Source organism: Rhinolophus sinicus, chromosome 14 (genome assembly GCF_057876585.1).
Source record: "Rhinolophus sinicus isolate RSI-liver-muscle chromosome 14, RSI-T2T, whole genome shotgun sequence".
Lineage (NCBI taxonomy): Eukaryota > Metazoa > Chordata > Mammalia > Chiroptera > Rhinolophidae > Rhinolophus > Rhinolophus sinicus.
The window spans coordinates 16982978-17008305 of NC_142514.1; the positions used below are offsets into that span (position 1 = coordinate 16982978).

Here is a 25328-nt window from a genome sequence, read left to right on the forward strand (position 1 = left end):
CCATCTACTTATTTATTTTATTTTGTCTCCCTCTACTAGGCTGTACGTTCCCTGGGGCCAGCATTTTTGTCTTGTTCATTGCTGTGTCCCCAACCCCTAGGATAGCATCTGGAACATAGGAGATGCTCAACAAATGTTTGTTAAAATAATTAATGGCAGAGATTACTGCTCCCATTTTACAGATGAGGAAACTGAGACTCACAGAGGGGTAATGAGTTGGCCAGGTCACACAGTATCCCGGCAGGGCCCAGAAAGGTTAGAATGTGCTGAGGCCTGCCCCTCTGCATAGATACTAAGGACCTGCTCCTGGGGAGTGAAAAGTCCCCATCCCCACCAGGCAGCAAACCACAGGCCACCCCTGATGTCACTAGCCCTCCACAACAGTTGCCTCCCGGTTTCAGGGCCTAGCATCACCCCTCCCAGGTACCTGCAGAGAGGACGGAGGAAGGCAGAGGCTGGGACCCGGGAGCAGGAGTGGGAGGGAGGGCCAGGTCTCAGGTACCACAGGGATCAGGGACCCCGTGAACCAGGGGTGGTGAGGACCCCGGGCCTCTCCCTTTGCCTGGCAGCAAACCCATACATCCATCTCTGTCCCCCTCTTGGAGGAGGAAGCTGAGAAGACAAAGGAAGTGGACAACTTTGTGCAGGAACCCCGGGCAAACCTGCAATCAGTCAGGAGTGCAGGAATTGCAAATCAAGGCACTCCAAGGGTTGCCTGGTTGGAGGCGAAGTCTTGGTCAGGAAATAAAAAGCTATCCCTTGGGTCTCAGGGGTCCTCTGGGTTTTCTCAACATCAGCCAAGAAGCCATCTCTCTCCTCCCCTATCAGTGGTTCCCCTAACCTTGCACCCACACATCTCATCCCAAACCGCTCTCCACATACACGAGTTTCTTTTTAACCAGTTAACAACAGTTCAGGAATTCAAGCTGTTTTCTCTTTCACCTAGGCCGTGGCTGCCTCCCAGAGAGCATTTTGGGGATTTGTGGTGTCTGGTCCTCAAGAGGTGGGATGTAGGGGACAGAGGATGCAAAGGTCCAGCACTGCACAGGGCAGTGAAGTATTCCTTCTTCCTGTGTGTGAAAAACTTGCTTATAAAGACCCTCGGAGCCATGAAACTAACTCAATTTTGCATAAAACAAAGCACATTTTTTTTTTGCATACTTTTAGTATCTATTGAATTTTCCAGGAGGAAAGACAATTTTTTAAAAAAAAATTTGTTCAGAACATTGTTAAGAATTGTTCACAACTTCAGAAAATCATGTCATTGGCGGCAATGCCGTGTTCACATTGAGCCACGTGTACCTCGCCTGTCTGGCCTGCTGTACTGCTCACAGGGCTTCTGCCGGAAGGGCAAGCCTCTGTCCATCAGTCAGCGTGGTTCTCTTCCAACATTTATATATTCAAATAGGTATTTTATTATAAATTACCGTCCCCTTCTTTCGCATGATAGTTAAGGAATTTGAAACTGCTCATAAGTAGGTAGGCTACATTATCTATGCATTTCATGGTGGGTGGTAAAGGGTGTGTTACAAAACACTTGTAAGAAGGGGGTGTTTTGTCCAGCAGGGCAGGGGCCTCGGCCCTAATCACTGCAGGAGACACCAATGACTTGGTTTCTTTCCCTTCCTTCCTCAGTTCACACCTTCAGACTTATCATGGAGCCCTGTGGCGGTAGTGTGTGTATGTCTCATGGAAAGCTATCTTCTTGGAATTAAGACAGAATCACGGAATAAAAAGCAAGGAAACAGGTGGAAATTTCCATCTGGCTTCTTAGTCCTGGCAGAAGTCAGAAAGCCAGGGAAAGGCTTTGGATCCCAAACCCTAACCTCTCCCAATTCCTGAAGTGGTCCGAACTGTGTCAATCTGATTTGTTCTCTCCAAGGGAATTTCCCGATGGCAGGATGGCAGATGCACTGCTGCTCGCCACAGGACCTCTGCACACTCCTTCTCCACTGCCACCCGCCTCCACTTCTCCCACTCAACAATTCACATCTTCTGGGCTTCCCCCACCCCCGCTCTAACCGCACCAGAATCAGAGAATCAGTGACTGTCACCACTCAAAGGGACTTCAAAGATCTCCTCCAGTCCCAGGCATTTGAAGTAACAAGATCTCTGACATGTATCCAGCTCTCAGTACATGGCAACCAAGATATTTGTACCAAGTTCCTTAACCCTCACAAAATCCCATGAGGTAGGTACCATTATTACCCCCCCCCCATTTTACAGATGAGGAAACTGAGGCACAGAGAGGTTAAGCCATTTGCCCAGTATCATCCAGCAAGTCACTGGTGGAGCTGGACCTGAAATCCAGGTTAGCTGGTTTTAGAGCCCAGGTTGTTTAATACCACTAGCCTCTGAGGTCTAAAGTTTTGACGAGTTCCACGGGCATCGGAACTCCCACTCAGGCCTCTTCTTGCCTCCCAGGACCACTGAGACTGGTGAGAGAATGGCTGTGAGAATGGTTTATAAAGTCAGCCTCCTGCATCTCCCAGAGCCACAGTCCAGCCTCATCCGTGCCTGTTCTAAGAGTATGATGCTCACCAGTGCTTTGGAAACGCATCCCTCTCCCCGCAGGCCTTGCCAGGTGGGCGCAGGTCTGTGGGCACAAATGCCATGAGGAAATCATTTTCAGCAGAATGGCCAGACAAGGTCTTGTAACTCAGAATCATCATCCCTTCCCTTTCTGTATCTCACTTCCCTGGAGAGGGGGTACGGTACCATATTCCTATATCATGGTGGACTTCCGAGACTGACCTCTACCTGCCTTCCAAGAGGCTGCAGCTATAGTGGGCCTCCTTCACAGTCACTGCCACCTGGGCTGACAGACCAGGCCACCGTTCCAGCATCCAAGTCAGCCACCTCGGACCAGTGGCAACTTTCCACTAAGGGTTGGGGCTGGGATTAAGTTGCAAAAGGCTTGAGAGATTGGGGATGACAAAAGGGGCTTGGAGACTAATTAGGAGCAGCAATGAAAGCTTAATTCATAAAAGCAAACATTTTCCATCCATCAACCTGCAACCAGTTAAGGACAACGTTTGAAAGAAATCTGTGCATGGGGAAGGGAGCCAACAGGAACAGGAAATGTTTGAAAGAATGTAAACTATTTCAGTTTCATAAAAAGTAACAAGTAAACAGTTATTACATGCAAATAATGCCCTGGTTTTAATTAATGCTGAAAAGTCAAAATATGTTTGACATTTGTATGTATACATTGAACCAAGGTTGGAGAGGGGAAAAAATGGTGCCCAGATGCCCATTTCCGAGCAGGGCTGGCGGCTCAGAGGGAACTAAAATCTTGAAAAGCTCTTGTTTATTGGTGATGAAAAGTACAATTCTACCTCGGCCTCTGTCGAGACTGGGAGCAGAGGGAACCTAGCTTACTTTCTTAACAAAGCTGGAGGGGCAGGCCGGTGCTTGGGAAGGGCACTCCCCAGTTTTCAGCCGGCTCGCCTTAAAGGGCTAGTGAGCCCTCATTTCTCCGGGGCAGGGTTTCTAGGACTTCTCCACCCAGAAGTGATGATGGGTTTCAGGTCCCAACAGTCCCTCCTACTCAATAGCCCCTGGCGGCACCAAGTCGGTGTCTGGTCCTGCTTTCCTTCATACTGCCCGAGATAGATCAGACAGGCAGGGTGGCAAACAAGCCTTGATTCTGGAGTGGGCGATGGCAGCCTTCAAACCTCACTTTCCAATATTCAGCATCCTGTACTGCATTTGTTTCTTTTCTAAACCACCTTAAGGGCTGGGGAAACTGTGGCTTTGGGAGACCACAGCTGCGGAGAGGCAGCCTCAAAGTGTGGGGGAGATTCTGCCCCAGTGGGGAGAGTGGCTGGGGTGCTTGGGCCCCACAGACCAAGGATTTGTCCTCTAAACCGCCTGCCCAAAGGCCCATTTTTGAGCTTGTTAATCTCCCCCCTGCATCTTTTGTGAGACCAGGGCACTTCATCGGGAAAAGGAGACATGGCAGGCTTCAGGAATTAGTAAACCCCAGAAACTGGGAGAAAATTGTGGGGTTTTTTCTGGCTAGAGACCCTAATTTTCCTCACATCTTTAAAGGGGTCTGTAGCATACTAGGGGTCCCAACCGCCGTTTCAGACAGAGCTGGGCCCCGAGACCTATTTCTGGGGCTCCTATTGGGACCCCAAGGCCTGCCTCTTAACTTCCTTTCCCCCCAACCTTTGCCATTGCCAATGTCGGGCTGGCGCGGTCTCCCGCGGTCTCCCTTCAGCTCACCTCGCCCACTGCGGCCCACGAAGCGAAGGTCGTTGAACCTGGCCACCTGGTTCTTCATGACGGCAGAGGCGTTGCGCAGTTCAGCAGAGTAGTTCTCATCGTTGCCAGCCATCACAGTCACCACCGTTCCATCTGGCACATCCCCCAGCGCCACCACCTGAGGGCATGGGGTCGGGGACAGCTTAGAAAGGTAGGGGGAGGCAAGGCGAAGGAGGGAGGGGCCGGGGCTGGCGGCTCCCCTAGGTCTCAGGCGCACTGCGGATTTCTCAAATGCTGGGTGGAGGAGAGGCCTAAAAACAATAGACACCTTCCCCCAAATATAACAAAAACAAGATCCCTACCTTCTATACCCAAAGCCTAGTTCAGCTGGTTAAGCTGTGTCTTGTGAAATTCTTATTTCAATTGAATTAAATCGAAGCGAGAGCTGAGAATAAGCTCAGTCACTATGATGTAGAGAGCAGTTCCCCTCTCCCCTTTGCTTGAGCAAAAGTTATCAACATGCTCCCAGCAACCAAGTCTCTAAGTAAAAATAATATCAACACCAATAATAATGGGACTGCTCCCCACACTCAATTAATGCAAGAGCCGTTTGGGGTATGAAATTTGGTCCTAAAATGTGGCCCAGGCCCAGTTTATGAGCCTTTGCAGAGCTTGAATTCGTTATGCAGAGAAAATGCAAAATGCAAAACAAAGTGGTGTTTTGAGAAGATGTGTACAGAAAACCCCTTTAAAGTGAAAGAAGGGTTTTGATAGCAGGAGGGTGCACCTGCTGGGAATTGCAGAATGGGGGTGGAGATGCACCCTTAATATAGTCTCCCCCACCCCCCACCCCAAGGAGCACTGAGAGGCAGATGCCTTTTGAAAAGGAATCAGACTGCAAACGCAGTCACAGCCATTTAAACGTGGCCACCGCGTGCAGGGACTAGGGATCCAGATGGTAAAAATTTCAAGGAGAAAATGTTTGGGGTCTGATTAAAAAGGCCAGATTTCCTGTCAACATCCTGTCTTCTTTTAATTTCAAAGATTCCTTTTAAGCTCCAAGTGACAGTAAAACCTCCGTTTTGAGGATTAAAGTCACACGGGCCTCCCCATCCCCCTCCTCCTCGGGAGATTTTCCCCACTGGTATTTTAAGATGTCACCCGGGAGACCTCAAAGAGCCACTCATCCTTTTTTCCAATTTGGAGTCGCCTTAATGGGAGCAAGGACGGCCTCAGCTGCCAGGAACCGCTGTTTCCAGCCACCTCGGGCACTGCCACCCCCAGCCGCTGGCCCTTCCTGCCCTGCCCTTTCTCACGGCAGCTGTGAGAGGTTTAGGGGAAAACCAAGGCGTTTTCGTTTCATCTCGCTGCCCCCTTAAAAATAATGAAAATGAAACAATCGCCTACTCCCTGGCAAAGAGAAAAAGGTCCTCAGAATGACTGGGGGCTGCTGGGGGTGGGAGCGCCCCCAGTCTCTGCCTGACATTTGGGATCCCGGCCATACCATTTAGGGTACATTGACCCCATCCCGGCCCTGAGTTGCCCGGTATAAAATTTCAGAAGCCAGAGGTTGAGGGTGTGAGCAGGAAGTGTTTGTGAAGCGGTGCATGAGGGGTGCAGGCAGTGGAGGGTAGGCCCCATCCACCCTCTGCACCCACCTCCGGTGTCTTCGCCCTGGTCCCGGGGCTCCTCTTCCCCCCTGCCCTGAGGGTTTTGTCCGAAGGTTCAGGTTAGAGGGAAGCGAAGCCCCATCCGCCCGTTTCCGCATCAACGTTTTCCTGCAGGGCTCCCCGAGGTGGAGGGGGGAAACCTCCTAAAAGTCACCCGTGCGGGGTGCATCGAAGAGGGAACTCCGAAGTCTCCGGGCGGAGCGCGGAGCGAGACCCAAAGGGCTCATGGCCCAGTTGCCTGGCTCTCGCTGCAGCGTTGCGGGCACGTCCCCTCCCCTCTGTTCCCTCGGCCCTGGCTCCTGCAGCTGAGGGGCCCGGAGCCCCAGGGCCAGTGTCCTCCCACCCCGGGCCCCTCACTCACCTTGAAGGCGACGGGCAGCGTCTTGTTGCAGCGCCAGTGCGAGGGCAGCACAGAGCAGAGGAAGTTGGGGCTGTCGGTGCGCACCAGCTCGCCCGCGTGGTCCGCCAGCACATCCACCATCGAGCGCACCTCGGGCCGGGTGCGCCCGCCGGGTCCCACCGCCGCCTGCGCGCTCAGCGCGCCGCTGTTCTCGCCCATCTTGCCACCGCCGCCGCCGCCGCCGCCGCCGCAGGGGAAGGCCGTGGAGGGAGGTGTGAAGCGGCGGCTGGTGCTGGGGTCTACAGGAATACGCATAACAGCGGCCGTCAGGGCGCCGGGCGGGCGGCGGCGGCGGCGCGGCTCCCCCGGGGGTGGCCGGCGCGGGCGCCTCCTCGGCCGCCGCTGCCGCGAGAAGCGGGAAAGCAGAAGCGGCCGGGTCGGGGCTTCAGGGCGCAGGGGGCGGCGCCGGGAGACGCTCCGCCGGGGCCTGCCCGAAGGGAGGACTCGCTGCCCCGACGACCGCGAGCAGCCTGCACGCTATTCCCGCATCCTGGGCAAGAGGCCCTCGTGCGGCCGCCCCTCGCGGCGGTCTGGGCTGCTTCGGCCCCCGCGGGGCCCGCGCGGACTGTGCCACCTCCGCCTCCCGCCCCTGCAGCCCGCTCGCGGCCGCTGCACCGACTACGCGGCCGCAGCCTCAGAACAAACCCTCGAGAATCAAGTGGCGGCGCCGTGGCCGCCCGCGCGGGGTTAGTACCCCGGGACCCGCGAGGGCGGGGCCGGCCCGAGCGACGCGTCGCACAGCCAATCCGCGCCCCCATCTCGGGCACCTCGGCAGCGCTAGCGGGGGGAGGACCGGAGACCGCCGAAGGCCTCCCCACCCGGAGGGGCGGAAGGCCCCGCCTCGCGGAGGACGCCCGCAGTCGGGCGTCCTCGCAACAGCCCAGGGCTCCTCGAGAGTTCTGAGGAGCTGGGGCTGAGGCTAAAAATGTGTCGAAAACGTCCGAGCCCTACAGAAGTCTCAGTTGCCGCCGTCTCGGTGGCAGCGCCTCCCCTTTTCTCCCCCTTCCCCGCTGCCTGCGGTCGGGCCTCCCCAGCAGCTTCAGCTGCTTTGGGCCTGTGCTGCCTGCACCCTCAGCTGCGGGCGGCGGGGGCCACAGGCGGGTGACATCGCGCGGGTAGCTGCCCCAAAGAGGCTTTTCACCGCCCCGCCCTTCCCGCAAATTATTTTGACCCAAGAGCCTCCATCGCATGAGATTACGCGCGCACCAGCGGCCTCTGCAGCTCCCAGCCCTGCGCGGCTTTGGTCCCGGCCTCGGCGGCCCCGGGGACAGAGAGAAAAGTGTTCCCTACCGGCCCGCATCCAGCTTAGGGGCGACTAACCCGGTTCCCTCCATTTTCCCCTCAAAACAACTGTCAGGGTCGCGCAGGCCTTCCTGCGTTGTTCTTCGTTGTGGCAGCCTGTGGCTCTTTGAAAAACACGGTGGGGCCTGAAAAACGCTAGTGTTTTCCTCTGATTTCCCTTCCCGCGCTTGTAACCACAGTCCTGCATCGTGGAAGAGAAGAAAACCGTGGAGAACGCGGGAATGGCTGCAAAGCTAAGGGCCCTGACTTCCAAAAGAGGGAGTTTTCTTTCTCCACGTGGATGCAAACCGGCCCCGGCGGGTCCAAGCCCACGTCTTCCCCGTCGGTGCGCTCCGGCCGCGCCGCAGGGACTTAGGCAGTTCTGCGGAGGCACTGCTTGCTCGCTAGCCCTGGGTCCTCGATCCCACTCCCAGCAGCGCGGCCCAACCACTCGCGGGGTTTCACGGCAAACAATCCCTGTTTCTCCCGCCTCCTAAACCAGGAGAGCGGGCCTAGGGACACGCTACAGCGGGGAGAACTGGAAAGATCAAGCCCCATTCACTCTGGATTATGACCCCAGAAGCGCTCCCTGGAATCTGGGAGAACGAATGAGTGCCGAGTCTCCCGGCCGTTTTGGAGATTGGACTGGATATTCGTTGTTGCGGGTCCTCGACAGGTGCAAAACGACGAATTCCATGCCTCGGGAGCAAAGAAGCATAGGATCCGATGGTGGCCGCAAGATCCCGCCCTGGATCTGACCCTGGCCCAGAGCGCGCCATTTCTTCGTCGCCAAACGAAATCAAGCCCCGCGTGCGCTGCAGAGCAGACGGACTCAGGCCCACCCTCGACCATCTGGAAAGCTGGTCCCTACCCCTCTCGGAGCCTCGGGTCAGCTCCTCAGGCTATTTCAAAAGCCCGGACGGCGAAGGCCCCTTACCGGACCTTTTTATAGAGCCTACATCTCGGAGTTGCAGGTCTCAGGGGCCAAGGCCCGCGCGCTCTTGGGAGCGCTGGCACTGGCTGCAGAACCAGAAGAAAGCGTGGGACCCGGGCCTTGGTGCGTCCGACCTCTGGGAGCTTCCCGACGAAAGGCCCACCGCGTCGTAGCCAGGTAGGACCCGGGGCCAGGGAAGACGAGGGACGCGTGCAGCCCTGGGGCGGCTGTGGGGCCAGAACCTACTGCATGTGGGGTTTGTAAATTCGATTCCTCTAGTGGTTTCGGTTTGCACCCTTACTTGTCCCTCTGCCTGATTTCTCCCTCTCAACCGACGGCAGGTTGGCAAACGGGTTTCCTGAGAATTGGGCTTCTGTGGGTCTCAGCACTTGGCACAGGTCCCAGTGCAGCTCCAGCTCCCGGGAGGGCACTCGCTGAAGGAGGGCGCCGGAACCAGGGCACTCTGGTTGTTGGCGTTTGGGTCTCCAGCCGGAGGTCGCGGAGGCCGCGGGGGCCGGAGCAGTTCTGGGAGCCACCGCTAGTTGGCGCCTGCACTCTGCCAACCGCGGAGTTGCCCCGCCAGGCCCAACGTACACTCGTGCACCAGCCGCCGTCCCCGCGTTCAGGCGCGGCGGGTCACCTCCTAAGAACTGCCCTTTCTGGACAGATTTCCCTTCCTATTCCTCACCATTTGTGCAGCCACGTCTTGAACAAACCAATGGCTTTGTGTCCGACCGAAGGCTGCCCACCGCCCCCGATGGACACTGACGCTTTGACACTTAAGCCTTCTGCATTCGCATTTCCGGCACTCGAGGGTCCCTGTGCCCTTCTGCCCGCTGAACGTTCTCCCTGACAGAAATGCACAGTCCTTTCCTGTCCTGTTCTGGGAGACTAGGGATGAGGAGGATGCACAGAAAAACAGACCATCTCCGTCCCAATTTCGACCTACTCCGTCCCAATTTCGACCGACATATTTTCCCATCCCGGACCAAAAGTTCTAGGGTCATTTTTTTCCCCCGTTTGGAAAGACAGTTCGACAGTTCCCATTACCCTACCTGGGACACGCGGATACCCCCTTCCTTCCCCATCTGGTATAGTTAGCCATCTCCTCTCCCTCTTCCACTAGACCGATGGACAAACACCCCGCTTTCTCTTAAATGGCTCCTGCCTAAGAGCACCCCAATTTGTCTGCAGCAGGGTGGGCCTGCCTTGGCCCAGAGCTGGGTAAACAGAGACCCAGCCTGGGGTCTGCAGAGCCCGAGTTCTGGGGAGCCAGTCCTTCCACAAGTGTCCTTAGCCGCTGAGAGAGGATCCATGGGGTGAGTGAGCATGACCCTGTGTCTGGATGACCTCCTCCTGCCACCAGAGGTTGTCTAGGAGTTTGCTATACATGCTTTTCTGGTAATTAGGTGCTGGCCAGAGAGCTTCCAAGGGCAGGTCTGATTCCTGGAGAGTCCCAGTATCAGAGACCGGTGAGGATCCCCCAAGTGTGCCAGATAATGGACATATATGTCCTGGAAAGCCTTCTAAGAGGTCCACTGGGTGTGGAAGGAGCTTGAGTATGCAGTTCTACTGCCTGAATTTTTTTCTTCTACCACCTACTGTGATCTAGGGCAAATCACTTAAAACTTTTTTTTTTTGTAATTGGGGAACAAGTCAAGTCGTTGTTTTTAACCTAGTTGTGGAGGGCGCAGCTCACTGGCCCATGTGGGAATCAAACCAGTGACGTTGGTGTTATGAGCACTGTGCTCTAACCAACTGAGCCAACCGGCCTCCCCGCTTAAAACTTTTTTGAGCCTCATCTGTGTCATCTGAAAGTGGGGGTAATAATAGTGGCCTCTTTACAGAATCATGTGTAAAGTGCTGAGCGTGTCGCAGGCCTGGCACATAGGACGTGCTCAATCCGTGTGAGCTGTCACTGTTGTTATACTGTAAAAATAAGGCTTGATCAGTCCTTGTCAGGTGGTCTTCGGCAAGTCCCCTCCCCTCTCTGGGCCACACACATTTCCCACTGTGAAGTATCCAATTCTCATGTTCAAAGCTTGCCAGGACTCAGAGCCTAGTCCATGGTGGTCCTGTCCCCCTTGATTTACCTAGGGGCTGCCTGGGGGAAGTAAGGACTGTCTGTGTCCTGGATCCAGGTGGAGGCAGCTTGCAGGATGGTTTCCAGCAACCACCATAGAGCTGCCTGTGGATCTTGACAACTCACCTTCCTTAGGTTCTCAGACCCTCACTTTGGAAACCCACTGGCCCCCATACCTTCCCCCCTGTCCCTACAGGCAGAGGCTTTCCTAAGTAGGAACTGGCCTCAACTGATACTGTCAGCCACGTTCTCCTTACCACCTCCGCAGGAGGTGTTGTTCCCTTTATCCCAAGTCTCATGGGAACCCCAGTCTAGTGACTAGCACAGAGGACTGTCTTCTAGAAGCTAATGATTTTGTCTAGTCTGACCTCCACATCCCCGCTCTGGAGGGATACATGTCACCATGTCACCCTCCTGCCTGGTGCCCTTGAACTCAAGGTGGGACATTGTTGTCCTTCACTGAGCCTCAGTTTCCTCTTCTGTGAATAGGGGGTCATTCTAATAGCTCCATTTTACAATTTGGAGGATTAAAGACTCCAACAAGGAGTGGAGGGGCATTGTGTTTCACCAGATCTAAAATGCCATCAATTGTTCTACGTGAAAAAAAACCCCAAGGAAAATACTGCTAATTAAACCAAGACTTACCTGCATCCTAGTCTCAGATACATATATAATTATAAATTATATATTACATAATATATATCTATATCTATCTATCTATCTATCTATATCTATCTATATCAAGTTAGTGATAAAGGGTCATGAAAACAGTATTATACTCGAGGGGTTGTTGCCTGCAGGATTGGGGGCCCTCATCCCAGAGAATCCAGCTCTGGGCCATCCTTCCTGGGCAGCCTCTGGAAGGTTCCAGGATATGCAAGCAGATAAGTGTGCTTCTCAGATTACAGAGGCTTTTATTTTTTTGGAAAGGGCTGGATTCCTAAGAAAGGGAGCGGGAGCTGGGGAGAGCACTGTGGTTAGGACACAGCTATCAGCTCTGCCATTGACTGGCTGTGCAACTTTTGCACCTCTCTGAGCCTTGGTCCCCTGACTGGCAGAATGGGAAGAATGGTGACAGTCATGTCTGCTGAGGTGTGACCGTGTCCAGGCACTGTGATTGGGCTTTCAGTGTATCATCCCATCCTCACAGATATCATATGTGGTAGGTGTTACGCCCATTTAAATGAAAAGGAATGTTGCCAAGGTTTTCTGGGATAGGGAGAACCAGAGCAAGCTAAAAAGCTTAAAGTTTGGGGAGCTAAGGCACCACCTGGTTACACACATCCCCCTACCCCTTGATTGAATAAAGGAATGGGAAGAGCCAGGAATATAGATATTGAATTTGTTCAATGAACGTTTGCTGTTATGATGGTGGTAGACCTAGAGGCAATAAGGTCTGTTAAATAGCCATGGACTTGGAAATCAGCAGACCCTAAAAGCTGGGTTGGGAGGCTGCAGAGGTCATCTGGTGAGGCCCTCCCACCTTATACTCTCCTTTAGCCTTGGGGCCACCTGCAAGGAGGTAGTTTCAGCTGTAGTCCCCAATTTACAGATGGTAACACTGAGGCCCAAGAAGGGGGAGAGATGTGACCTGAGTCACCAAGGAAGAAGCAAGATTTAGACTGAATTTGGAAAGGCCAGGGGACAGCGTAGCATGGCCCAAAGAGGGGTGTCCTGACTTCTGCCTGCACGAACTCCCACCCGCCCTGCTGGACTCTGCAGGTGTGCAGCCCCAGCCAGGACCCACACGATGGTCCCGAGGGTGCCACCTCATGGCCAGATGTGACCCCTGAGTGCCCATCTCTTGAGGCGGAAGTGCCAGTTAGCTAGGTCTCCCTGTGGCTTTCTACCCCACTGAAGGTTCAGGTTTCTTGTGAGAGGGTGCCCAGCTTGGGAGAAAGAGAGAGAGGGAGTGAAGGAGGGGAGAGAGGTGGTTTCAGTGGGAGCCTGGTGCAGGGAGGGGAGGCAAGCCCCATCCATAGCCAGGGAAGTGGGTTCTGGTTTCGGCTCCCACCACTGGGTCTATTATTCCTGCCACCTTCCCTGCTTCTCATTTTGGTCATGTATAAAATAGGGAAATAATTCTGGTAGAGCCCTTTGGTCTATGACCAATAATTGCCCTAATTTATTGGCTCCATCTCTGCTCTGCTGGCTGGTCACAGTGCCTTAGACTCTCCATCCACAGCAGTGTGTGTCGAGGGGTGTGTGGGGGTGTGTGTGTGTGTGTGTATGTGCAGAACTACCTGTTGGCAGTCATCAAATCAGAGGATTCTTTTATGGGGGAGGTGGTGAGTCGTGAGACGGATCTGGGCAGCTTGGAGCCAGAGGGCTCTGGGAATGGTATGCCCTTTCCCCAGCTTCAGGATGGGCTTCCGCTCTGGCAGCCAGGGAGAGAAAGGGTGCCTCTAAATGGCTGTCATCTTTCGCATTCCCTACAGTGGAGGGAAGACAGGAGGATATCAAGGTCCCAAACATCTCCAAACCTTAATCAGGTAACAAGAATAGGAGCCAGTCAGAAACCAATTTTTGGAACAGGATTGGAACTAGGGGATTAGAATCTGGATATCTATTAATCTTTATTGACACCAGGTAAGCTCTTATGGCATGCCAGGCCTCATCCCACACTTAGACTCATTTCTGCTTCACGTATTCTTATGGGGGAGGTACAGTTCTCACCCCCATTTTACAAGTGAGAAAATTGAAGACAGAAAAGTTAAGTAATTTGTCCAAGGTCACACAGCTGGGAAAGTGCAGAGCTAGGATTCCAACCAGGCAGCCTGGCCCCAGAACCCACGTTCCTGACCACCATGCTCTGTTCTCATGGACCAGAATCAGATGCTTGAAATTACAGTCATGGAATAGAATCAGCATCCTGGCAGGAGAATAGTGGGCAGGATTCAGAATTGTATAATGTCAGAGACAGCATAAAAGACCTGAGATATCGTATCCAAATCTCCCATTTATCAGGTTGAGGATCCAAGGCCCAAGGAGGGGAAAGGTCACACTGGAGGTCGCAGCCTAGGCCAGGGGCAGAGTCTGGAACGCTCTCCTGCGACCTCCCACTGACTCTGGTCCAGGGTGCCTTCCTCTTCATGGCAGGCCCTGCTAGTCCTACCGCCCACCCAGTGGCTCCCTCCCGGGCCCAGCCAGTCCCATTAGGGATTTTCCACCTCCCCAGAAAGGTCTTAATGACTGTCAGTCCTTGTGAAGCCGTAATTAATCTCAGAGGCTGATGGCTTGGAGGAGACCAGGGGCTTTGGCCTTACGCAGATGAAGATTACGGCTCCATTTCATGTGGTGATGCAGGAACGCCTCAGACATTCCTGCCAGCAATAAAAGCCACATGGATTTCCAGCATCGCCCTTGGAAAAGAAAAAAAGCACAGGCCTTTGCGGAAAGAAATCAACTATGTGCTGTATGCATGGCATGAGATAAAAACGGGGCAGAACGAGGTGGAGAACAGTTGGTCTTTTATGCTGCCTCTGACGGGCCACCGAGAGTGGCAGGGCTCAGCGGTCACGATCCCAGCTGCAGTCCTGGGGAGAGGGGGATAGCCCTCAGCGCAGTAGTGGAAGTTACAGTGGAAGGGCCTCAACCTCTTCACCGGAACTGGGTTTGAGCCACCCCAGATGTCCCTTGGGCAGGGCCAGCTTCCTGGCCTGGGACCCATGTAGTTGCACAGGGCCCTGCTCTCAGAAGGATCCTTGGTTAAATGCCCTGCTGTCACTGCCTTGCATTTCTTCACACGTTTTGAACAAGGGGCCTGCATTTTCATTTTGCATTGGGTCCCCCAAATTATGTAACCGGTTTGCCCACAGGTTCTCCCATCAGCCAATTGCCACATGTCTCCTGGTCCCTACCACGTGCCCAAGCCTGTGGAGTAGTGTTTTTTGAGCACTTGCTTTGCTTACAGTTATCTGAGATGAACTTCAAAACTACGTTGTGAATTGGGCAACTATGGAAACTGAGGCTCAGAGAGGATTCCATGTGGCAAGGAAGCCTAGATTTGGAATGAGGTCTCTCTGACTGTAAAGTAAATGTCTTAACCACTCTACATTCTGCAATATCTCATCTTCGCCATTCCCTGGGGCATAGTGATGCATGTGGTCAGGCTTTTTTATTCCCAAATAACAGAAGGGATAACTGAGGCCAGAGAAGTGAAGGCGCTCACGGTCACAGATACTCACTGACAAATTGAGCACATAGTACCAGGCTGTACAACAGTGGGTCTGGGCCTGGATCCATAGGGCTGCGGGGTGGGGTTGGGTGTCCCAATTTTATAGTTTTTGTTCCACTTGTAAATTTATTAGCTCTCGCTATGTGGGTCACTGCCTTCAGTCTGGCCCGGGATGCAGGAGTCCTGCCCACGCCCCACCCCCTGCTCTCCATTCTAAACATCTGGAAGTCCTTCTTTGTGACTTCCTCCACCATTCACGCTCCAGTTTTCCTCTGCCATTGGGCAAGCAGTTGTGCCTTGCACCGTGGGAAGCTCCAACGAGTCCCAATCGCCCATGAATCCTAGAGAATTGGGGCTGAATGGAACCTAAAGATGACCTATAGCCTGGTCATGGCCTGAGGGCCCATGGACCTGGCTGCTGGCTTTGGGGCAGCACTCCCCTTATTCCTTGCTAGGTGACCCTGGGAAAGTCCCTTTCCTCTCTGGGCCTCAGACACCCCATCAGGGAGATAAGTTCATTGGTCTCCAGGAGGACTTGATCTCCAGGAGGACTGTCCATCTTCAATATTCTAGAATTCCATGTTAAACCATGAAAGGTCTGGGGAAACTGAGGCCCAGGAAAGGTGAGGGACTTGCTCAAGGTCACACAGGCTAGGATGCTCCCAGGCAGTTGGGCCCGACTCTGAGGGACTGGCTGCCAGCCCAGCTCTTCTCTGCAAAAGCCTTTAGAGGGCCCAGCCTTGCTCTCCTCCTCCCATGCCCCAGCCCACCTTGGCCTGTCAGGTACCCTAAATGTCCAGGTCTGGAAGCCAAAGCTAAGGGTTCTTGGTAGGAACTAAAGACCATCTTTAGAAAAAGTGCCTGCTGACGGCAACTTCTTTTTCTCACACTCACATTTAGGCCTTTCTAAGCCTCGGTGTCCTGTGTCATTGTTTCCATAACAAGGGCCCCTTTTCCACGGGTTATCATTTGGCTAGAAAATGGGAAGAGTCAGCGCTAAGATCTGAGGGGCAGGTGAGGAATAGAGTGCTGGGAAGCCAGGACGGGAAAGACTCCCCTGGACCCTGGGCACACAGGGTGTGCACGCATGTGTGAGCGCGCACACACACGCACACGTCTTCTCATGGGCACACTCACAAACAGCACACATGGTCATGGCACACTCTGTCACACATACACTCACTGGCAACTCACACACACATCTATGTGGACAAGTCTTCATGGAGGCCAACACTGTTACGATGCAGCCACACATGTAAATGGTTAAGTGTATGTGTGTGCAAAGATACTCATAAGGGAACACATCTACCTGTGTCAGTACACACAGACTCATTAGTGTAGATGCAGCTAGGACTCCATATGGGGTTGTGTAGACACACACACACAGGCACACGCCAAGGTTGTGTAGACACAGACCATCCTGTGGACGGATCAATGCACAAACTTTGAGGCAGGTGTGGAATCAGGGCTCAGAGCTTGGATCTGTAAACCAGGTCAGTCCTGGGAAGAATGGAACCCTGGCCATGGAAGTTTTCGCTTCTCCTTAATTCAGGGCCATTGACTTTCTAGGTGGTTTGCTGGCCTCAGGTTTCCAGACACTTCCCCAGCATCTGACTTTTAACCTTTCTCCCCACCACCAAATGTTCCATGATGGTGAGGAGAGCCTGTCCTCCTGGCCCAGAGAGCTGTGTCTGTAACAGAAGGGTTGCACATAGGGTTCCCAGAGGCATCTGGGGCTAGAGGGCAGAGCATCAGCCTGCGGAACCAAAGCTCTAGGGTCACGGTCAGTCTGAGAGGCTCTGGGCACGACATGTGGCCTCCCTGAACCTCAGCTGCCTCACCTGTAAAATGGGGGTACTCACTGCTGCTCAAAAAGGGTGTGAGGGGGGTGCTGGCAGCAGCCGCCACAGCTCGACCACCCCTGGAAGGTGAGTCAGCCTGAACCCCTCTGTTAGGACCTGTGTGACACCCTCAGGGACCTCAGCATGGGGGATAGTATTGAAACCGTGTCACGTGATGAAACAACTGGGGACTGTCCTGGAGAAGAGCAGTTCAGGGGGCTGAGAGCTTGCTTTCAGATCTGTGAAGAGCTTCTGGGTGGCAGGGGACCATAGGGAAGCTGAGGATGGAACTAGGGTCAGGGGGTATTGGGCTGCATACAAGGAAAAGAAGCCTTGAGAGCAGCTAGAGAGAGGAGACACATCCCTGTAGAGGCGGAGAAGTATTCAGGTATTCCCTGTCATGGGAAGTATTCAAGTAGTGATCAGGATACTGCAGACGGAGTTCAAAGTGTTTGATGGGGCTGGCGGCTGGATCAGATACTGGTGTCCAGCCCAGGGTTTGTGCACAGTAAACATTTAGTGAACAAATGAGTGAAACCAAAGCTCCACATATGACCTGACAGCCTGCAAGGCAGTTCATACCTGCTCTGAGTTCCCACCCTGACATCTTCACCTTCTGGCTATGTAACCCTGGGCTTCCAAGCCTGGGTTTCCTCATCTGTAAAATGGGGAGAGTTGACCATCTCCCATGCTCTTCCCCCCAGGTTAAACTCCTTCAGTAGCTTAATAGCTCACATGCCCTATTGCCGCCTTTCAGTTTAACGCCAAATTTCTGCTCTCATAAATAGAAAATGGTATTGAAAGCAAAAAGCATACAGACAAGCAAGAGAATGGTTCATACAAAGACCAGAAGAGTGGTTCTCCTGTCCCTCCATGGCAGGGGGAGGGAGAAGGAGGGATGTGATTGGCGAGGGGACGCTGGTCGGAGCCCTAAGGTCCAATCAATGGGGATTTTAAAGCCAAGTGGTGGCTATATGAATATCTGTATTATTTCTCTCTAAATAATATTTATATTTATGTATTCTCTGATACTATATTTTACAATAAAATATTTTAAAAGTAAAACAAAAGATAAAAAATGGAAAAAGCCCCTGCCCCCCAAACCTCTGAAAAAATGCTTCCATTTGCATAGAGTTGCAGAACTGCCTGAGATGCATCAAAGTTGGGGAGTGCTTGTTCTTGGCCAAATCACTGTTTCAACCAGGTTGTCCTGTCCAGCAGCTCACTCTCAGCTGAATCATCTGGTGGCCCCCGAAGCCATCCTCATCATGGCAACCCCCCCATATGAAGCGTTTCTGGGTACCCAGCCCCTGCTCGCTCCCTACCGAGCTTCTTAAATCTTACCAAAGCCTCCCAGGTTCATGTCGTTGGGCTTACTTTATAGGCGAGGAGCTGAAGTTCACTGAGTAAGTCTCCTGGGCCCAGCTGGGAAGGGGCAGAGCTGGGATTTGAACCAAGACCTATTGATGCTGAAATTGTGCCCTGCTATCTGCAGCAGCTTCACCCCAGGGGCCACCCCATCAATTATAATAACTGATGCTCTCTACACTTTACACATATTATTTCATTTAATCCTCGCAGCCACCTTCTGTGTTAGGTACCCTTATTATCACCCCCGTTATAACACTAGGAAAACTGAGGCACAGAAAGTTCGGTATCTTGCCTCAGTCCACACCGCAGAGGAATGTGAGAGTTGAGCTTTGAACCTAGGTAGGACTGTGCGACCTGGCCTCCCCCACGGGGAGCATAGGTACCGTTGAAGCAAGACAGAGCTGTGGGCCAAGGACCACAGATGACTCACAGGGACCAAAGGCCAGCAAGGGCACACGGCTGGGGTCGGGGGAGGCCGCTAGGGAGATCTACTCCCAGAGTGACGCCAGCTCTATGCAATGAGCTGTGTCCCCTCCTCGCCTACCAGGCCTGTGGCCCTTGGGGAGGTGCTGAGGATGTGGGCAGAGCCGAATAGACGCTAGAGCAGGCTCATAAATCCCTGCCTGGCTTGTCTAGGCCACAGGCTCAGACACTGAGCACTCTTTGTCATTTGCTGTTGGCATGACTTTGTCACCAGTAAGAATGTAACGTTCACCACATGTGCGTCTCTGGCTGCCCCTGAGCAGGCTTCCAGGACGGCATTATAGAATGTGCTCTGACCCACCTCTGAGTCTCAGTCAAATCAACGGGGGGCTCTTGATGATCCAAAGGTCCTTCGCTCACGGAGGCCTGACCCCACCCCAAGAGCACAGGGGCAAACAATCCCAGTCCTGTCCTCAGGGAGCCCTGCACTTGAAGGGGGAGGAGCTGGCATGGAATGGAAAAGGCGAAACAAGAAACAGGTGGGGAAGGAGTCACTAGATTCATTCAGTCATTTACCACTCATTGAGCACCTACTATGTGCCAGGGGTTATTTTAGGTGCTGGAGTTACAGCAGTAGACAAGACAGCCAGGATGTTCTGTGAAGCTTTGATTTCAGTAGGGAAGGCAAAAGATAGATAAGGAGGCAAATAAATAAACACGCCAATATTTGGTAGTGTTTTTGGATGGTGAAGAAAACAGACTGGTCCAAAGGATAGAGTGACTGGTGTGTGGGTGGGTGGGTGGGTGGGTGGGTGGATGGGGCGAGGGGGTGGTCACTAATACTTTAAGATAGGGTGGTCAGTGAAGGTCTCTCGGAGGAGGTGTCGTCTGAGCCAAGCCCTGAAGATTGAGAAGGATCTGGATAGAGGACGGGAGAGGAGCTGGCGGGAGAGCATGACAATGGGAACCGCTTCTCCCACCTGCTTTCTGCCCACTCCTCTGCACCAGGCATGGCCACCATTTCTAAAACCTTTTCTCCCTTTGATTTCTTCTGCTTCTTCCATAACAGCCCCTAGAACCAAATGGGGAGAATTTAAGTAGCTCACTGGCAGCTGAAGAAACTGAGGCTAGAGATGGGTGGTGCTCATATAGCATTACGTGGTGCCCAGGACCAGACCCGACCCCCACCCCTGACCTTGTGCTACTTGGGTCACCCCATCGTCCAGCATGTTCTTCAACTGCCCAAGTCCAGGCAGGCTGAAGCCAAAGTGGAGTCCGGCCATGGGCACCGTTCCTCAGGGGTCACGGGGCTGGAAGCTTGGGCTGCTGGGCAGGGCCTGGGAGGGGCTGGGAGGGGTCTGTAGCGGAAGGCGCCCAGCCCTGATTGGAACAAGGTGGCAGCGCTAGGAGCCCAGCCGGGCTTCATTGATCTTGCCCGGTGTTCCAGCCACTGGGCGGGGCCAGTGCTGGGCAGGCTGCCGGTTTTCCCAGGTGTGGGGACACCCTGGGGGAATGGCTTTTCATGTGGTTGTGGGGTAGGCCTGCCACCCAGCATGTGGGGGAGGCCAGGGTGTTGGGGGCATGCTAGCAGTGGGGAGGGTGGTCTGGAGACTTGGAATCCCACAGCCGGCAAATGTCCGGCTCCTGGAAACAGGGTCATGGACTCCAGGCTCTGAGAATGTTAGGATCTCTGACGTCAGAGTTCACGTTTATTGAGCACACACTGTGCGCCAGGCACAGCTCTGAGCACTTGCTGCAGCTTAACTCCTTTCAGTCTCACGCCACTCTAGGTGGTGGGTTCTATGATCATCCCTACTTACAGGTGGGGACATTGAAACTCAGAGAGGTTTTTGTCTCGGATATAAGACCCCTAGATCAGAGAGTTTTAGGGTGTGGGAAGCACAGCTGGTCAATGCTGGGAGGACCTTGAAGATTCTTGAAGATCCTTGAAGCCAACTCCCTTTGTGCTGGAGAAACAGGTCTGGGGAGGGAATATGGCTTCCTGAGGTCACAGGATGGCCAGTGGCTAAGGGGAGTCCAAGGTTAGGACCCACCACTCCAGGTCATCTCAGGAGCTTGGCTGGTCCCTGAATGCAAGGTCCCTGAGGCGCTGGCCCCTTTGACACTCAATCAAGACCTACAAGACCTCATTTCCCATGTGTTACCGATCTTTCTGGTGGGTAACCAAGTTTCCTGTTAGCACACAGGAAGTTCTTTTAAACATCTAACCTAAATCCCTCATGTTGCAGGGACACCCTCTGCTTTGCAAATATCTTGCAATACTTCTGAGAGGAATTTGGCCTTTGATGTGAACACTCTTGGAGTGGGTGTCAGTTAGCAGAACAGGCTGGTACTGGGGGTGGGGTTTGGGGACAGGAGAGGGCCAGGAGTTGGGAGGGCCATCACCGATTTTCCCCTTCCTATCAGCCCTACGGGGTTCTGCATGACCAGCTTCCCCTCCATCTCTCGGTCCTCATCTCCTTCTACTCTCCCCTTCCCTCATCCCATTCCAGCCACACTGGCCTCCTCGCTGGGCCTCGGCACACCAGTCATACCCCCCATGGCAGGGCCTTTGCACACCTTGCTCCCTGTGCCTGGAGAGCCCTTCACAATCTGTCTGCATTGCTCATTCAGGACCCTGACCCTGTACCCCCTGTGAGACACCTGGTGGGCAGAATAATGCCCCCCAAAGATACTCACACCCCAACCCCTGAAACCTGTGACTATGTCACCTGACACGGTAAAAGAGACTTTGCAGATATGATGAAGGTTAAGGACTTTGAGATGGGGAGATTATCCTGGATTATCTGGGTGGGCCCATATATCATGAAGGTCCTTACAAGTGGAAGAGGAGGCAGAGGACAGTCAGAGGGAGCTGTGATGTGGAGAAGCGATGGGAGAACCAGAGACGTAGCATGAGAAGCTCTTGGCCCAATATGCTGGCTGTGAAGACAGAGGAAGAGGTCACCAACCAAAGAAAGTGGGTGGCTTTTAGGGGCTGGATCCCGTGGGGAAACGGATTCTCCTTGAGCCCCCAGAAAGAAACAGCCCGATCAACACCTGGGTCTTAGCCCAGAGAGACTCACTTAGGACTTCTGATGCCCAGAACTATAGGATCATAAATTGTGCTGTTGTAGGCGTGGTGATTAGTTACAGCAGCAATAGGAAACGAACACACCCCGCTTCTCTGATTTATATTTCTTCAGCACGTTTATCACCGCCTGATAAATTATACCTTTACTTATGAATCGTCTCTTTCCCCCCACAGAATGTCAACCCCAGGAGAGCAGGTTTGGTTTTGGTTTTTCATTTGGTGTTGCGTTCTCAGTTAGAGTTGCCAGATTTAGCAAAAAATAATACAGAATACCCAGTTAAAATGAATTTCAGATAAATAGCAAACACTTTTTTAATGTAGTCTTGTCCCAAATGTTGCAATTACTCATGATTTGTCTCAAATTCAAACAATTTGGGTGTCCTGCATTTTGTCTGGCAGCTCTATCCTCAGTGCCTAAAAAAGTATTTGCGTTCATTTCTAGGATCTCAATAAATATTTGTTGAAAAAATGGAATAAATACATGAATTAATTAATATTAATTTCTAACTTAAAAATCATTTTGGCTTTTAGAATGCCTATAGGTAAAAGTGTAAATAATAGCAAATAATGGAAGCCAACTACTTCATAGCCCTTCTTGTATACCAGACACTATTCTGAGTGTATTACAATTATTCACTCACTCAGTCTTGCAGGAACCCAGTGAGGTCATTAGCCCATTTTCCAGATGAGGAAACTCAGTCCCTGGAGGTTTAGTAACTTGCTCAGAGTCACACAACCATTGAATGACAGAGCCAGGCAATTCAAGGCCCTTGAAGAACTTGGCTTACAGAACATTCTAGCTTTACCTCCTGACCTACCCATCAGGTTCTTCCTTTTTCATAGCCCATGGTGCCCTTGCAAGGGGTGTCTTCCCCCATTCTCTGACTACAGAACTCCTGCTTGTACACCAAAGCCCTGTCCTAATTTCCCTTCGTTGTGAGACCATCTCTGACCCTCCCAGGAGGATTTGGCCCCTCTCTCTTCACTGTTCCCATGGCCCACTGCCAGAACGCCTTTTAAGGACTTGCTGTTGTGTCCTTTATTCTCCCAGACAATGACCTTCCTATGGACAGAGATAGGTCACTTTCAGCTCTTTGGCCATGGAACTTAGAACTGAGTCTGGCTCCAGGGGGGGTTCCAGAAGCATTTGAGGATGAATAAATGAATGAATGAGCGAGTGAGTGAATGAACATCTTTCCCACTCTGGGCCTTAGTTTTAGAGTCTACGAAAGGGGAAAAACAATCTCTAACTCCCCCCTCCCATCTCTTAAAACGAAACACATTTTTTTCTGATTATAAGAGTAATACACATTCATTAAAGAAAAATTATAAAATAATAACATTATGAAGGAGAAAATTAAAACCACCCATAATCCTGCCACCCAGAACAATTGGTAACATTTTGGTTTTTAGCCTTTTAGTATTCTTACTATATGTATAGATTTAATTTCTTGTCTCCTTTCCCCTTTCCCTCCCTTCCTGCTTTCTTTTATAACATTGGGAACATATAGTACATGTTGTTTTGAACCTGCTTTTGAAACTCACCAATATATAGTGTGCATTTCCCCATGTCATTAATTCTCTTCCCGATGGCAGGGGTCCGAAACACTGGTTGGACCCCTGTGGTGTTCTCTTTTGGTTGGCCCTTTAGAATGTTCTGGATTTCAATTATGAAGACACTGCCAGGAACACCCTGGTATGGACATCTTAGCCACGACCCTGATTCCTCTCTTAGGACGAATTCAGGATGGGGTGCCCCCTGTGGACACTGCTGGGCTCTCGACACTGCCTGCCCGTTGTTCTCCAGCCTCACTCCCACCAGCCCCCTCGGCCTTCTGGGCTTGGCAGGAAACCAGGGAAATTATTCGACCTCCTCCAAAGAAAAGCCCTGTCTACAAGGTCTCACTGGTTCCATCTCAGCTAAAAATACCGACGTATTCAGCCGTTTGTCCACAGTCTAAGGCTCATGGTTTCCGTCTTAGACACTCAGTTTCAACCAAAACATCCTCAGAGGTGACCACGATCTTAGGGTGCTCATGGCCTCAGGCCTGTGTAGACATGCTTTCAATAATTCATTGACTGAGCTCACTTCATAGAAAGCCCTACGTATCTCAGTGTGTCCTCACAATATCCCTCAGAGATAGAGATGGCTGTCTCCCAACTTACAGATGGGAACACTGAGAGTCTGAGAACTAAATGGCTTAGCTAAGGTCCTAGAGCAGGGCATTTGGAATTCACCCCAGGCTGGCCTGACTGGTTGTGAGGCTGACTTTCCCACCCTCCAAGGGCCACATCTGTGTAGACCACTGATTCTGCGCTGGGGAGCTATGGGCTTTGTAATCTGGGGGTACAAAGACCCTGCCTCACTACACCTGCTGCCTGCTACCTGAGGGGAACACAGTCCTAGCATCACTAGGAGGCAAGAACTGAGCTTTGGCCTAAAAGCTAGGCAGCAGATCCTGTCCCCTGTCCTGACTCCACATGGCTCCTGGGACGTCACTGTGCCTCACCTTTTCCATCTCTAAAATGGGAGAGCAGGGACTCAAGTGAAAGCCTTCTGGGCTTGCAGCTGCTTGAGCAGAGCAATGGTGATATGCAGCACTGAGTCAAAGAGAGAAAGAACTCTGTCAGACAGCCCACCTCACCGCAGGCAGCCAAGTCTGGTCTTTGGGGATTGGTGTGCGTCGGCCTCGGTTCCAGGCTGGACTGGGAGGACCTGACAGCCCCAGATGGAGCCCTGCCCCCCATAGCCCCTGCAGATGGGAGGCTATTTTTTAACCGACCCCACAGGAAGAGGAGGCCAGAAATGAGTTCAGGGGGTTAACCCAAGTCCCTAAGGACTCTTCATATTTGCATCCTCTTTTCCTCACCAGCCAGGGAGCTGTGTGGCCTTCACCTGGAGCTCCCCAGAGCCTTCCAGAGCTCCCAGAAGTTTGGACTGTTGGAGCTGGAAGATCCCTGAATGGCCCCGTGTGATGGGTGAGGAAACTGAAGCCCAGAGAAGTATGAACAGGCCTGCCCTCCTCATTACTATCTCTGTTGTGTGCGTTTTCAGGGCTAGGCCATCTCCTCTGCCTCTTCCTTCCTGGGGTGACCCTGGGCAGGCCCCTGCCCCTCCCAGCTTATCAGATGATGTGTCCCCTGTAGTCATCAGTGAAGCCTTTTGCAGATAGGAAACCTCTTCTGAGCCAGGGCCTCCACTTTATCCCATCAGTCCTGGGTTTCCTCCAGAAGTATCCGCCCAGTAGACAGGGGCCAGTGGCAAGTGTCTGGTAACCCCCAGGAAGAGGAAGGACTTCCTGATCAGAGAAGTGGGGGCCAGTCTGGGTAGGGGCAAAGCAGCTTTCCCCTGCGGCCTCCCTCAGACCACATCACCAGGTGTCCCTTGGTCCCACAGGCAGGAGTTCCTGAAAAGTTGGGTGTCTGTCACAGTGGGTGCAGCCTCTGATGTGTATTTGCCTGTGTGAGTATGTGTGTGTTCACACGAGAGGTGGAGGTGGGGCAAACATGGGTGGTCTGTGGGCACACGGCCTGGGGGCCTAAGGTGGCCATGGGACCAGACTTTGGTTGCTGAGCTGGGACAGCTTGTGACAGAGGCCCTACCATATCCACAGATCCTGCCTAGAACCTCTCAGCTGGTGCTGGTCAACCTGAAGGCGGATGCACAGGGGTGAGGGTGAGGGGCACATGTGCGTGCAGGACAGGGGCGCATGTCTGGAGGGCATAGGGTCCAAATACCATCAGGGGTTCTAGAGAGCTGGGACCCCAGTGAATGCTTGAGGGGAACTGACTCTGACTTGTCTCCTTTTGTTTATTGTCTATTTAAATCCATTCTGTTAATAAAT

At 52.8% G+C, this 25328-nt stretch overlaps 1 protein-coding gene across 1 annotated transcript in view; it reads right to left on the reverse strand.

Annotated features, from left to right (window-relative positions):
- The window catches only part of RUNX3 (RUNX family transcription factor 3), a 60821-nt gene that overhangs the window by 20686 nt on the left and 14807 nt on the right, over positions 1–25328 (reverse strand). The window contains exons 2-3 of the mRNA XM_088790556.1: positions 6241–6518; positions 4231–4387 (exon numbers count right to left, since the gene is read on the reverse strand). Of these exons, the coding sequence (XP_088646682.1) occupies positions 4231–4387; positions 6241–6518 (435 nt within the window). The remainder of the gene's footprint in view (positions 1–4230; positions 4388–6240; positions 6519–25328) is intronic.